The sequence below is a fragment of the Neopelma chrysocephalum genome, unplaced genomic scaffold, assembly GCF_003984885.1.
Source record: "Neopelma chrysocephalum unplaced genomic scaffold, ASM398488v2 Primary Assembly neopelma1_91, whole genome shotgun sequence".
Lineage (NCBI taxonomy): Eukaryota > Metazoa > Chordata > Aves > Passeriformes > Pipridae > Neopelma > Neopelma chrysocephalum.
In genome coordinates, this window is record NW_020897753.1 from 1,632,429 (window position 1) to 1,645,569 (window position 13,141).

Here is a 13,141-nt window from a genome sequence, read left to right on the forward strand (position 1 = left end):
TGTGGCAATTTATAAAGCTCCAGTGACTGAGAGCTGAACATATGAATAATGTGCTTTTACTCTGAATTTGTGTTGCAGCCAGTAGGAGTATATGTGTGTAAAAAGATACCTGTGTATGTGTCAGGGAATTAAAGATCACTGGAATGGGCTGTTAAATAATTGATAAATCAGGCCACTTTCAGACTTCTGGACAATACCTCACTGCATTAACAGGCATTAACAATACATGTGAGCAGTGATTCATTATCACTGCAAACACAACAGTTGGTCTTTAACCAACAGTTTGTTAATTTATATCCTAAATTAGCTGTGAGTGCAGTCCCAGAGACCTGAGGCTGTATGGCTGGTGCTGGGGGTCCACGTGATCAGATCTGAGAGTGCTTTGATAGGGAAGACAAAATCAAAATGATCTTGTTTCTTCTCCATCTTCCTTTTCCTCTCTTACCTTTGGTGCTCCTCAAGCTCTCCACAAAGGAAGGGGGTGATTGCATGTGCTGTTGTAATTCAGGATACTTTTGGATCCAGGTCTTGCTCTAATTTTGCCGGGAATCTTTCTTACTTATTGTGTAGTGTTGCTCTGCTTCCCTCAGACGCCTCTCCTGCTTTTTCTGCAGGATAATTTGGCTTTCACCAGATGTCTTTCCTGCCTGCTTTATATCTTCAGTTCCCTTATTGCAAGTTTGACTACTTCTTCATGTTTTCCTGTATCTTTCTTGTGCAGCAAAACCACAAATCTCCATTTAGCCATTGGTAGTTACATACTATGTTTATATTTATGCTCAGTTCTGTGAAAAAGAAGCTTGTAACTGGCTATTCTGTTCACAGTGTGTCAATTCTACAGAATCCTTGTAGGCCATCTGGGATTCTGCTGGTTTGGTGCGCTTTTGTCTGGGTTCAAGACAAGCAAATGAAAATTATATCAGCTTTTACTTTATGGTTGGAACAGACACCTGCTTTAGAAATTAGTCCTATCTTTTAACTGCAATTTCTCATCTTGGAGGCTCCAGATCATTGAAGTAACGTTCTCATTCTGGGTATTAGTTCTGCAGTGTGTGACTGCAGATAGTGCAGGAAAATCTGGTTTGTTTGATAGCTGTTTCTTATGAGATTGAATTATTCTGGTAAGTAGTTTTTGTTCTTCAAGTTTGCTTTTTGTCCTTTCCCAAGAGATATTTTAAGCTGTATTTGTTCCTCAAGATTCCAATCTTGTTAAATTACATCTTATATTTTAATCCAAGTTGTTTTTTGTGACTTCTTGCATTTTCCTTTATAGTGGAATTTCTGTGGAGCCATACAACAGAGAGCATGTGTGTAGGATATATGTCTGCACAGGATGGCAAAGCTAAGGTAAGCCATGAGGAATAGGTTTTAATACATTAGAAAGAGTGCAGAAACTAAGGAGAATTTGAATTAATAATAATGAGATATATAAGAAATTTCTATCTTTAATAGAATGGTAAGAGTAATGGGTGCATAAGCAGTTAAATGTATCAATTGATTGGGCATTTCTAATTCCTTTTTTTTTTAATTGCAGCAGTTAACAACTCTATGCTAACATATGTTTTATTCAGGATAAGGTGTCACAAACACATATCCATTCCCTTTGCTGACAGTAATTGTATTTGAATAACTTTATCCAGCTTGATTCAGTTTTACTGGCTATTTAGGGTGGTACTATATTTTTCTCTGGGCATGTCTTCCTTCAGATAAAGCAATTGCACCATCCCATCAAGGAAGTTGTAAAACAAACTTCAAACAATTCCCAGAATAGCCTCTATGATAAATAATTTGGATATTAGCATCCATGTTTTCAGTATCTTGGGGTCTGATAATTTATTTTTCATGAAGGAAATAATATGTTAAACTTGAATTTAGCAATGGAAACTGGAAAATTCCTTAACATCAAGATCAAGGAGTAGGGATTAAGTAAGTGGATAAGCCATCTATTCCTGGAAATATGGCATTGAAGGGAGAAAAAGGTACTGCAGTGTAGCAAGTAGAGCATTTGAGAGAGATGTTTGGACAATGAGAATGGACGTGGAGGAAGCTGCAAGCAAAGACAGAATCATGATTTCTGTAGACATTTATACATGTGCAGCCATAATAATTCAAGACTGAGAATGAACAGTTCAGAACTAGTTAGAGGAAGGGAGAATGAGCTGGAAGAAGTATCTGCTGAAGAAGAAAGTTTAGTCATCAGCCATGGGGAGGGAGAGGACTACAAAACCCAAGCCCTGCTCTCTCTCTTATATTTCTTTTTTTTTTCCCCTATTTTCTCTATTTAATTTGAGAGAGAAATACAAAGGAGTATGCAAGCAAGGTAATCAAAGAATGTATAAAAGCAGGAAATCTACATCAGATATTTTAAACAACAAAAAATGGTGTAACACGCTGTTTGAAGCACTGGGAATGGATGAGTTCATCCTCCTGGAGTAAAATGTGTAGGAAAAAAAGATAAGAATGCCCCATAAAGACAAAGATAACAAGCAGCTGGTGAAGGAAGTGCTGGTAGAGGTGTTAGTGAAGTATTTGCTTTCATAACTTATGTACAATTCTTTCCAGATAACTATTCATGGAAGAGAGTGTGATTTTACTTCTTTTCTTAATATTTATTTCAGATTTATTTCAAAAAAGCCCAAACTGAAGCTTAAAGTTCAAATTCAACTGAGAGAAGCTAAAGCAAGCTCAGCTGCAGATGTTCTAGTATTGGCTAGTTGATTTTAAAATCATTGTCTTGTGTTTGCAGTTAAAGAACTGTGAGATGTTAAATGTTTCCATTGTGCACACCTGCCTCTGGCTTACACTGTGAGGCTCAAAATGTTATTTTTTCTTCCCAGTAGTGTCTGTCTAATTAATAACTAAATGCTAAATATGAAATCTGTCTGGTAATGAGTACTAGCATGACAGTGCCATGCCCAGAGATGTTTCCCTACTCGCAGTTGCAACATTTGACATCTGGTGTGCATTGTTTTCATACTGCTGGTAAATTCTCCAGCTGGTAATCCTGATTGTGCTGACAGACACAGCTGCTCTTCTTGGTTCACTTTTAAATTATGTTTTTGACCTTCATTGAAGAGTTAATCCTCCTCCCTTTCTTCCTCCTTTGAGTCTGTGGCCACAAATGCTTTCCAGAGAAAAACCACAAACGCTTTTGCTGCTGACTTCTATTGATCAAAAAAAGTCTTCTGTCATAAAAGCTGGAATTTTGTTCTGCTACAACTAGGACTAAGTTATAGATGGAAAACCGGGCTTGAAATAGAACACAATGTATTGCAAGTGAAAAAAAAAATCTGTTCTTTAATAGAAGTAACTGTTTTGGTACAGTTAATTTTGAGTGCTTGCCATGAAAGAATAATGGGATAAGAATCCATAAAAGTATAAAATATCACTTGTTTATGAGGACCATAACAAAATGATCAGGCAGCAACTTGTAAGGAAACGTTTGCTTTCCTGTTTTTCTAGGGTGGTAAAGAACTTCAGGTTTTATTTCTTTCATCAGTCTAGGATTTGAGTTTTATTCTTAAATTGAGGGGTTGTCACAGTGGCTGATTCTGGACTGGTTTAATTTAATGCACATGAAAACAAAAGCAAGACTTTTAGAAAGTGAGAAGGTTTTTTAGTGTCTACTGCTATTAATTAGACTAATATTAGAATCTTAATTATATAAAGGGGTACATACTAAGGACAAAAGTATCCTGCTTTATACTGTGGTTCTTTGGGCATGGGAGGTTAATGTAATTCATAATAGAACCCAGCAAATGGTGGTTCTCAACCTCAGATGAAGACTGTGGAGATGCAGAATGCCTTTCTTACAAGACAAATACTTATGAGCTGGATACCAGCTCACCTGCAGACACTGGTGTGCTCAAGATGTGGAGACACACTCGACCAATTAACTCTCAGCAACTCCTCAAAAGAACAGAGGGACAGGAAAGTGGAATGGGAGACTTGAAGTGGTTTGTACATCCTGACCTGCTGGTGCTTCTGGATTTTAACATTGTGAGCTCTCCCAAGTACTGATTTGGAAGTATCCTTGCAACAGGGGTTTGTTTTCTCCCAGTTTAGGGAAGACTGGGTTCTGCAGCTGGGCCCTCCCCTACAACCCAGACAGCCTGAATGATCACTCACCAGCATCAAATGGCTGAGCCTGCAGTTTCCACTTTTTGGAAAGATGTCCAGTCTGTTTTTTCGGAAAGCCAGTTGCCTGGAAAAGTCACCATTTCCTGTTGGATTAAAATGCTTGGGTTGAATGTTACTTTAAAAATGCCATGGAGCCTTGCCAGATGAACGAAGTTCGCACCTTTTTGCTGACACAGTCACCTCTGGTCGCACGGCCTATTATTTTTTCTTGATGCTGGAAGTATTTCAGCTCCTCCACCACTGATAACTCTGGCAGTGTCATCTTCATCACCTGCATAGTGGATGTCCCATTGGCTTCCCTCAGATTTTCATGCCCTTGAGCCCTTACATCACTGCCACAAGCAGCTGATCAAGGCATATCCTTGCTGGTTCAGCTGGATTCTTTTGTTCTTGGCACAACCAGCTTCATAATCGCTCTGTGCCAGGGTTTGCCATGCAATTTGGGAAGAAATAATTCCTTGAATTCACCATAATGTGATTTTAGATGTAAATAGGGAATGGGACGGAAGGAGTATTGGTGGGTAGGTTGCATAAGTTAATTGACTCTTCTCAGTGACATAGTCTTCATGTCTTATTGTTCCTCGTCTGCTGCCCAGTGGAGGATGTTGCAAAGGAAAATAAGTCCTTCAGTCTCAAATGACAGTGCAGTGTATGCCTGCAATGTGAGTTCTCATACCACCTGCATCTCTTGGAGGTTCTGGCCATGGGTAGGCAGCCTTTTTTTTTTATTTAATGTTGTATATCTGTGCATAATCCAGCAGGAGCCCTTTTACCTCAGGCAGGGTCCGCACAGTATTTGTTTGCTCGAGTCCTGCGGTATTCTGTGTGCAGAAAGTCTAAGTGACCAAGATAGTTATTTTTTCCTGGATCTCACAAGTGTCTTGCCATGGTGATTGAGAGTAGTGGCTCTCAATGTGGTGGCTGATGTTTTTGCTTGAAAATAGGCACTTGCTCAGTGTTTTCTTTAGTATTTGAAGTCAGAGTGCTTTTTTTCCAGTAAAAGATCCAATCTCAATACCAGCAAAGTGCAGTTTTGGTCATGTATTATGTGTAGGTATTTGAAATAATTTGTCAACTCACTATATTTCTTAATATATATAACTTTGCTCTATGATCTGTGTATAAATGATGCAAACTTTTGCAATTATTTTAAACATTGCAATACTTTTGAGATATTCTTGTAGTTCAGCCTCATAGGTTTTAGTTTTTCTGACAGCTAGATGACCTAGACAGTGAATTTCTGAAAATCTAGTTGCAGTATTGAACGTAATCCAATCCAGTTGCCAGTTTAAATCTCTCTCTGGCAGATACGCAGTTCTTACAGCACGAATTGCTAAGCTTGATGTTATGGCAGGTTTTAATAATGCAAAGCTACATGTGCCATGCTTTCCATTTTCTAATGAGCCAAATTCAAGTTGCTTTGCAAGACACGGTGTAACAGCAGTGGAGAGTGTTGCATTTTGCTGTGTTTGCAAACATCCATCAGCAGCGAATGCTGTCCACACCAGAGGTTGTGGTTGCCATATGCAAACAGAAACTTTTATCTTTGACAGTTCATTTCATTTTCCAGTATGAGGAAACATGGTGGACAGGGAGACCATTTCCAATTCATTTTTCCTGTCGAGATGTCAGGTGTTGTCATCAGATTTATTCAGCTTTACTGATGCTGAAAAATTTAGCACGAGTCCTTCCCTCTGTGTTTGAGGTGATACATGTGACAAACACTGATTTCAGGATGAGCTTCTGTATTTTGCTTTGTGACTGAAAGGTCTGTGAAAGCCCTTTGTCAGGAGAAGAGCAGTTATCCAGTGCTAGTTGGGTGAAGAAAAACATCTTGGAAGAATCCTAATTCTAATTTGAAAATGAGTGGAAAAATTTACTGAGCCTGTTTAGTGAACAGAAATACGAAGTCAAATAATTCAGTCATTCATTTCAGACTACAGAGACAGTCTTTTAACTTTATGAGACAGGAAAATATATGTCACTGTTGTACCTAATTTTCCTTAATCTGCACTCTTGTCTGGAGACTGGGGAATCAGTCAGAAATTTTTGTTTGAAAAGAACTCTGTGCATACAGTGGAGCATCTAGTTCTCTCATAAAAATAAGGTTTTTCTATTTGTTGGAAGTAACCTTTAGTGCTAAGATGCCAGTTAAAATGTTTGGCTCGTAGACCTTTGTGGAAATTCTGGGCTCTGAGATGAGAAGATAAGTTCAGTTTTTTGGATTGGGTTCTTGCATAAAACCAGTTGTTCTAGAACTGTCCTTGTATCTGGCTGATGTGTTTTAGAATGGAGCAGGGGAGATGGGATTATATATCCAGCTATGCAAATATTAGTGCAATAACCTGACTTGGCACCTGCAGTTCAGGATGGTACAAATCACATTTGAAGATACATGGCAGTATTTTAGAACACCTCTACAAAACCCTGGGACACTGAGCTGAATAGATGGTGGGTTGGTTTGTGGCTTTAGACTGTCTTAATACGTGTATAAGTGATTTGGTTGGATATATAAATAGTTTATAGTAATATACTTAACCCACAGAACGAGTCTGAGCTTGGAAAACCATTAACTTCCTAAGCAACCTGTGTGTAGAATCAGTATTTTCAGTGCCTGACAGCCAGAAACGCCCCATCAGTGTGTCTTTCTTTCTGTCATTTGCCAAGAAGGACAATATTCTGGAGCCTCTCTTTTTATTTTTTCCCCTTTATTTCTTTATTGAGATTTCACCAAAGGAGTTGCACATGGGATATTGAGATAACAGCAGTTTCCAGTGTTTTGCAGGGCACCTTCTCCTGTCACACTGCAGGTGTACACACAAACTAGGTTGGAGAAGAGCTTCCCGGGAGACAGAGCAGCAGAGCTGCTGCCAAAATGGGCTGTTACTGCTTAGAAAATAAATTGAGAATGTATGGCTAGATGGTTCTTGTGGTGGAAGAGTGTGGCCAGCTAGAAAGCTCCAGATTCCTAAAGAATATATGGGTTTGGTGATACTCTTTTTTTAAGGAGCAGAGTTGTAGAAAGCAATTTCCTTAAGGATATGATGTCCTTGGTCTTTCATTATTTCATCTCAATAGTGTAATGAATGGAAAAAGTTTGTTTTATAAATTATTCTGTCTAAAGCACATCCTGAGCATGTAATAAGAGAGCTAAACACATGAAATACTCTCTAGATTTGCTTAAGAACTGAATGTGCTGCCATCTGGTAGTTGTACTCTGTCCTCTTGGCAGTGTTTGATTGACTTCAGCTTTCTCATGCAGCCCTGTCTGTCTTTGGGCTTGAATTTTATATTCATTTTGCATTGTATTTATGCTTTTAATGAAAGAAAACCACCCAAAGTTGTTGTGAGAAACTAATATTTTATGTGAATAAAAGGAGGAGACTAGATCTTTAAAAAAAAATATCTTTTTGATATTAGTTGGTCTCAAGGTTGTTTCAGAATCCTTGCATATGAGACATGAAGTAAGTCTTGGCACAATTTGTAGAATTTATTTATTTGAAAAAAGAAAAAGGTACACAAAAAATATGTAACTGGAAAAGTAGATCAAATGTTCGCGATGAAAAGATGAAAACATGCAGCAGTTAACATTTATTCCAGGGCAGAAAGACCTCTTAGTTTTGGACTTGAAGGGTCATGGGAACTTTGCAGTGCTGCATCAAAAGACACTGAGAGACAGTAACATTCCAGGGTCTGCAGCACTTGGGTTTGGGGTTTGGTAACTCCATGATTTTGGTTTGGTTAGGAGGGAAAGAGCAAAGCACCGTGAGTTTGGAAGGCAAGTACACGGAGCAGGAATCAGTGTCTGAAGGTTGGTGAGCTTGTTTGTGCTTTATGGAGGGGTGGGAAGCAGAATCAAATGTTTCATCCAGCGTTTGCCTTTTTTTCCTTTGGAACTGTGGGCACGAGGTTCCTTCTTTAAGCTGCAGCAAAAATCTGGGATGAATAACTGGTGACCCAGCTGTTGGTACCTCAGCTCCTACTGCCCCTCAGCAATCTCACTTTTCTCTGGGAAAGCAAATCAAATCAGAATATTCTTGGGGCAGTAAAACCTATTTATGGAGCTGAAGGTATGGATGGCCCCATCATTCCTAATCTACCTTTCCTTGGCGTATGGTTTCCTCAAAGAGAAGCTTCCCTGAAACTGAGTGGAGGATTAATTTAGGAAAACTATTTATTTTCCTTTTTTGGTGCTCCCAGGCACAATTTCTTCCAGGTGTGGGTCGATTCAACTTGTAAAGCTGACACACTAATCGAGTTCAATTAAAACCTTTCCATTGTTGTTCTTTTTTGTTTGCTTTTTTATTTTTATGTTTTTAAAATCTAAACTTAATTGACTATACAATCTGGACTCAATGTAAAATATGATGTTGGGGTATAAAAATGTAACAAACTGTACAAATAAGCTCTGTGGTTCATTTAAAAATATTAAGTGTTCTTTGATGTTTCTTTTTGTTTACTGAAGTTTGTTCTTATGGTTAAGAACAAGGGAGATATAATTGTAAGAATTCACTCGGGAGTTTTCTGAAGTTGTCTTGACATGGCAGTGTTATCCTTTCAAATTACTTATTAAGTAGCATATTTTAAACACTATCATCTTAGATCTGCCTCTTTTTTGTTCTACATAAGGAAGCCATGGGTGAAAGTAATAAAAAGTAGTCAGTGTAAACCAGCATCTGTATTTACTCCATTGCATAAAGTATGCAAAGAAACAGGATGCAAGTGAAGGCTTTAAGAAAGGTTTTGTTAGATGTGGTTGGGTGTTTCTGTAAAATGCAAGTGTACAGATGCTAGTGTATGGTGGTTTGGGGTCTTTTGTCTGGGAAACGTGTTTTTCCTTTTGTAGGAAATGGGGTTTTGTATAGGAATTGTGTTTTGGACAGCTATTTAAGCAGAACTGCTTGCTAATGCACTGATAGATAGTGACTACCTGCTTATCCCCTCTTATATATTTTCCTTTCCTTGCTCAGAAACTTACTAGGATTAACTTATTGGTTTGCTTTAATTGCAGTATCTCACTAAGCAAACGGGTGGCATTCTTCCTCTGAGGAAACTTGATAGTGTGCCCATCAAACATTGCTGCTTTTGTACTGTCATCCTGTCCCACTTCTCATTTAGAAATATTTGCAGACTTGGAAACATATCTTGGATCTGTCAGTCCTAAAAATAAACAATATCCTTCTTCCACTTCATTTTCTTCCTTTTTTTTATTTCTTTAAATTTATGAAATAACATTTACAAAAAATTGTCAGTTACATTTTGGGGGAAAGTAACAGATTTGAAGAGAGTCTTTTCTTCTTGTACTGGTAAATCACAGTTGTAACTGAAATTGTTCTGAAAGTAGGAAGATGTTCATATATCAAGCAGGAAGGCCAGAGATCAAAGTTTTAGCAGTAAAATAAAAACATTGATATGTTTTTAATTAAATCTCACTGTGTAATTTAACTGAAAACAAGACCACCTAAGAGCAGACACCAGGATACCCTTATCAAGAAAGGAATTAAAAGAAGCTGCCACTGAGACACCAAGTGCCTCTTCAATGCAATGAACTGTGGTTACAGTTTTAAATCACTTTCTGCTCATTAGTAAGTTATTCTTACTGAACTTTTCCATCTATGCTTCTTGTCAGAAGCCATTGCCTCATTGCAAAGTACACATTTTGCAATATTTAAATCTTTTAAATGGGATAATGTGTGTACAAACACTTAAATATGTGGTGGGCTGCACTTCCAGGAAGCTGTAATTTCTAAATGCCAGCAACTTCTCTGTTGTGAGCTTTATACCATAGTGGGAATCATTTCTAGTTCCTAATTTAATGTAACATGAGCAGTTTTCACAGTGTAAAAGCATTTGCAAGAGGGATAAAAAGTCATTACTTTTAACCATGAGTCAAAGTATCTTTTCATAAGTGGGTGCTTTTGCCCCTCAGTAATAAAACTCACTGAATTACAACGGAGGTTTAAGCTGAAGTTTTGTGTATACAGACACATGTGCCCACTTTCTGGCTAAAATATTCCAGAGCCATCTCAAAGGCTTTTAAAATTTCTCCATGAAAAAAAGATGCCTATTGGCAGGAACACAATTGGGTTTTGGGTTGATTCATATAATAGTTGGTAACAGGAGGTATTTGGAGGTTTTTTTTAGGAGGACAAGTAGGTATTTTATGCAGAGGAGTTTCCTCTTTCCATCCTGATCATTGCAGTTGCCTTATGCTCTGAAGTGTTAGTTTATTTAGTTTGTGTCCAAGGTTTCTGTAAGGTATATTTCCATACTAAACTCTTTTGAATCTCCCTAAGAAGCAGGCTTATAAACCATGAAATGCCAGAATTATTCTTTTGTCTTCACTATAGATATTCCTTTCTACTTTCAGTGTGCTGGGTCATCCAGTTTATCTCTTCTATGCATCTGTCATGGTCCTTTTCTTTGTGTGTTAAACATTAATGCAAAGAGAATAGAAAAACTCGGTTGTTTGCAGCTTTTCAAGTTGCTTTGTAGTTTGTCCTCAGACTTCAGTGATGGAATAGCTTAATTATTCAATACTTATTACTTTGCCCTGCATAATTTTGCCTCTTCTCATTCATTAATACTCTCTTGACTTTTCCACAGACTCACATTTCAAGGCTTCCTCCCGGAGCTGTGGCAGGACAGTCTGTGGCAATAGAAGGAGGAGTTTGCAGGCTGGAGAGTCCAGAGAGCAGCTGATTCCTCACTTCATTGCAAAGAATGTGAATGACTTTTTGTACAATAAGGGGTTGGTTTTTGTGTTTTAACAGATGTTGGAAATTCTGCTCTTGTTTTATACTCCGTATTGCAACCACGTGCACCATAACTTGAGACAAGTGCTGCTGTAGTTTATGTTCTCACTCTGTGAATGGGGGTGTTTGCATGTTCATTTTTCCCCCTAATAAAATAGGAATTCTCCCCAGTTGTGCAAAGATCATGTATGATCAACGACTGTGTTTTCATTGGTTTATGTTTGAAAAATAACCGAAAGTTTTAAAAAAAATAATTATTTAATTTCAAGATATGGTCACAATTGTCATACATGTTCTGAGTTTAAAAGTTGCAGACCTTTGAAGTGGCTCTGTAATTATGCAAAAAAATTATTGTGGTTTCTAAGTTTTACAGTGGTTTAAGGAAATCCAGAGTAGTTTAACCATGAGTTGTTTTTTTTTCCTCCTCAATAAGGAGGATTTTCTTTTCTGTTCAAAGAAGTGGTTTCAGTGAAACAAACTAGAGCAAAATTAAGGCTCAAATTGTTTTTTTTAAAATAGTCTTATAGGTCATATCTCTTGTTCCCAAACTAAGATGTTAATAGCTCCAAGCTGTATGTATTACAAAAAGCTATATGAAGATAATGTGTAATGCAGTCTTTATGTATAATGGAATATTACAGTGTAAATAAGAAAACAAAGTTTATGGAAAGATTGGATATTATTCTTCGCTTCTGTTTAAATCTATTTTTAAGAGAGGTACAGAAATGAACATATTACTGGATGCGAAGTGCAATGTGTATTCAGTGGCTGCTGGGAGGGCTGATATTGAGCTTTGGTGTTGGTAAAGCAACTTCCTCAAGTCCAGCCCACAGCATGGGTATTTATATAACTGTGTGTAATATGTATGTACTGTGCATAAATTTACTGTAACTCTTTTGATACCTTCAACAAAACTGTAGTTTTAAAACAATGTAATCTTTGTCTGCCTCGTGAAGCGTTGGCAGCTGAACTGGTGTTTGCCACGAGTCCTAAAAGTGAGTTCTGACGTACAGCCTTCCACTGAAGTCCTTTTTCCTTCACAGCACTGGCAGCAATAGAAGACTTTTGTAATTCATTCATTGTCCTGATAAGTATGCCAAAGAGAAATTAAAATAGTTCATCTTTTTCCCTGGTGGATATTTGATAATTCTGTTTTCAGAAATAGTGGATGAATAGATATTCCGACTGTATTCGCTTAACTGGGCATTGTACTTGCCTGTTTTGTAATGTTGTGCCTGCCTATAACAGACATACTTGACTGATGAAATGGTTATATTGATTGTAGTACCAATCTTTCATGGAAAAGAATAAATTTTTTTTAACAGCCTGAGTTCATTTTCACTGTTATACTACAGCGTACATCGAGATGCTGTCATCTCTGTGTGGTTTTTTAATTGTGACATCGAAGTTGTCCTGTAGTTGAAGATATTTTGATACAGTTCTGTAAATAATACAAAACAGGGGCTTTCTAGGTTGCAGGTGAAATGCACCAGTCTTCAGTTTGTGCTGAAGTAACCAGACTGGATCCTCAGTGATACACTTGTGGTGTGATAAAATGAACTGTCCCACAGCACTTCAGAAATGTTGAAGCAAAGAATCTGTGCTGTCACATCCATTAAAACTGTTCTGACAGGCATCATTAAATGATTGTGTGGGCACTTCATGGTGTGGTGAATGAAAAATTGATTATATTTGTACATAGCCACATTTGAAAGTGACCTTGTTATTGGAAAAGCTAAAGAAACAGTGTTAGCCTGTTTTCCTGATAAAAGTGCTATTCACTCATGATGTCATAGAAACTTTGGTGTGAATTTACTTTTTCATGAAGTAAGTGTGACAGAATGGCTTATAAAATGTAAATGTGCAAATTGTTTCTTCCCCTTACTTGCTTAATATCTCTTTATGAAGATTTGGATTCCAGCATAGGATTTTTATTTTTGTGTTTTGCTTTTCTTTTGCATCTATATAATACTACAATCAATCTGGCTTTTGGGTTTTTTTTGGGGAGGAGTTGTGTTTGTTTTTTTATTTTGTTTTGGGGATTTTGTTTTTGTTTCTTTGTTTGGTTTTTTGTTTGTTTGGGGTTTTTTGGTGAAAAAAGCCAGGCTTCTTCAGGAAGCTACTTAGGAATTAGTTGTTTGAAATTGAGCAGTTTGCCTTTTCATTGTCCAACTTTTTCTCCTGTTTAGGTAGAGGAAAAATGGAAAAAAAGGATTGTCTTATCTTGAGGATCACAGGCAAGGTGC

The 13,141-nt window shown here is 37.5% G+C and overlaps 1 protein-coding gene across 3 annotated transcripts in view; it reads left to right on the forward strand.

Annotated features, from left to right (window-relative positions):
• Positions 1-12,225, forward strand: part of TASP1 (taspase 1) — a 76,659-nt gene extending 64,434 nt beyond the window's left edge. For all 3 annotated transcript variants that reach the window (XM_027693350.1, XM_027693351.1, XM_027693352.1), the window contains 2 exons: positions 1,274-1,347; positions 10,747-12,225. In XM_027693350.1, coding sequence (XP_027549151.1) covers positions 1,274-1,347; positions 10,747-10,842 — 170 coding nt within the window. In that variant the 3' untranslated portion in view covers positions 10,843-12,225. The remainder of the gene's footprint in view (positions 1-1,273; positions 1,348-10,746) is intronic.
• The last annotated feature ends 916 nt before the right edge of the window (positions 12,226-13,141 follow it).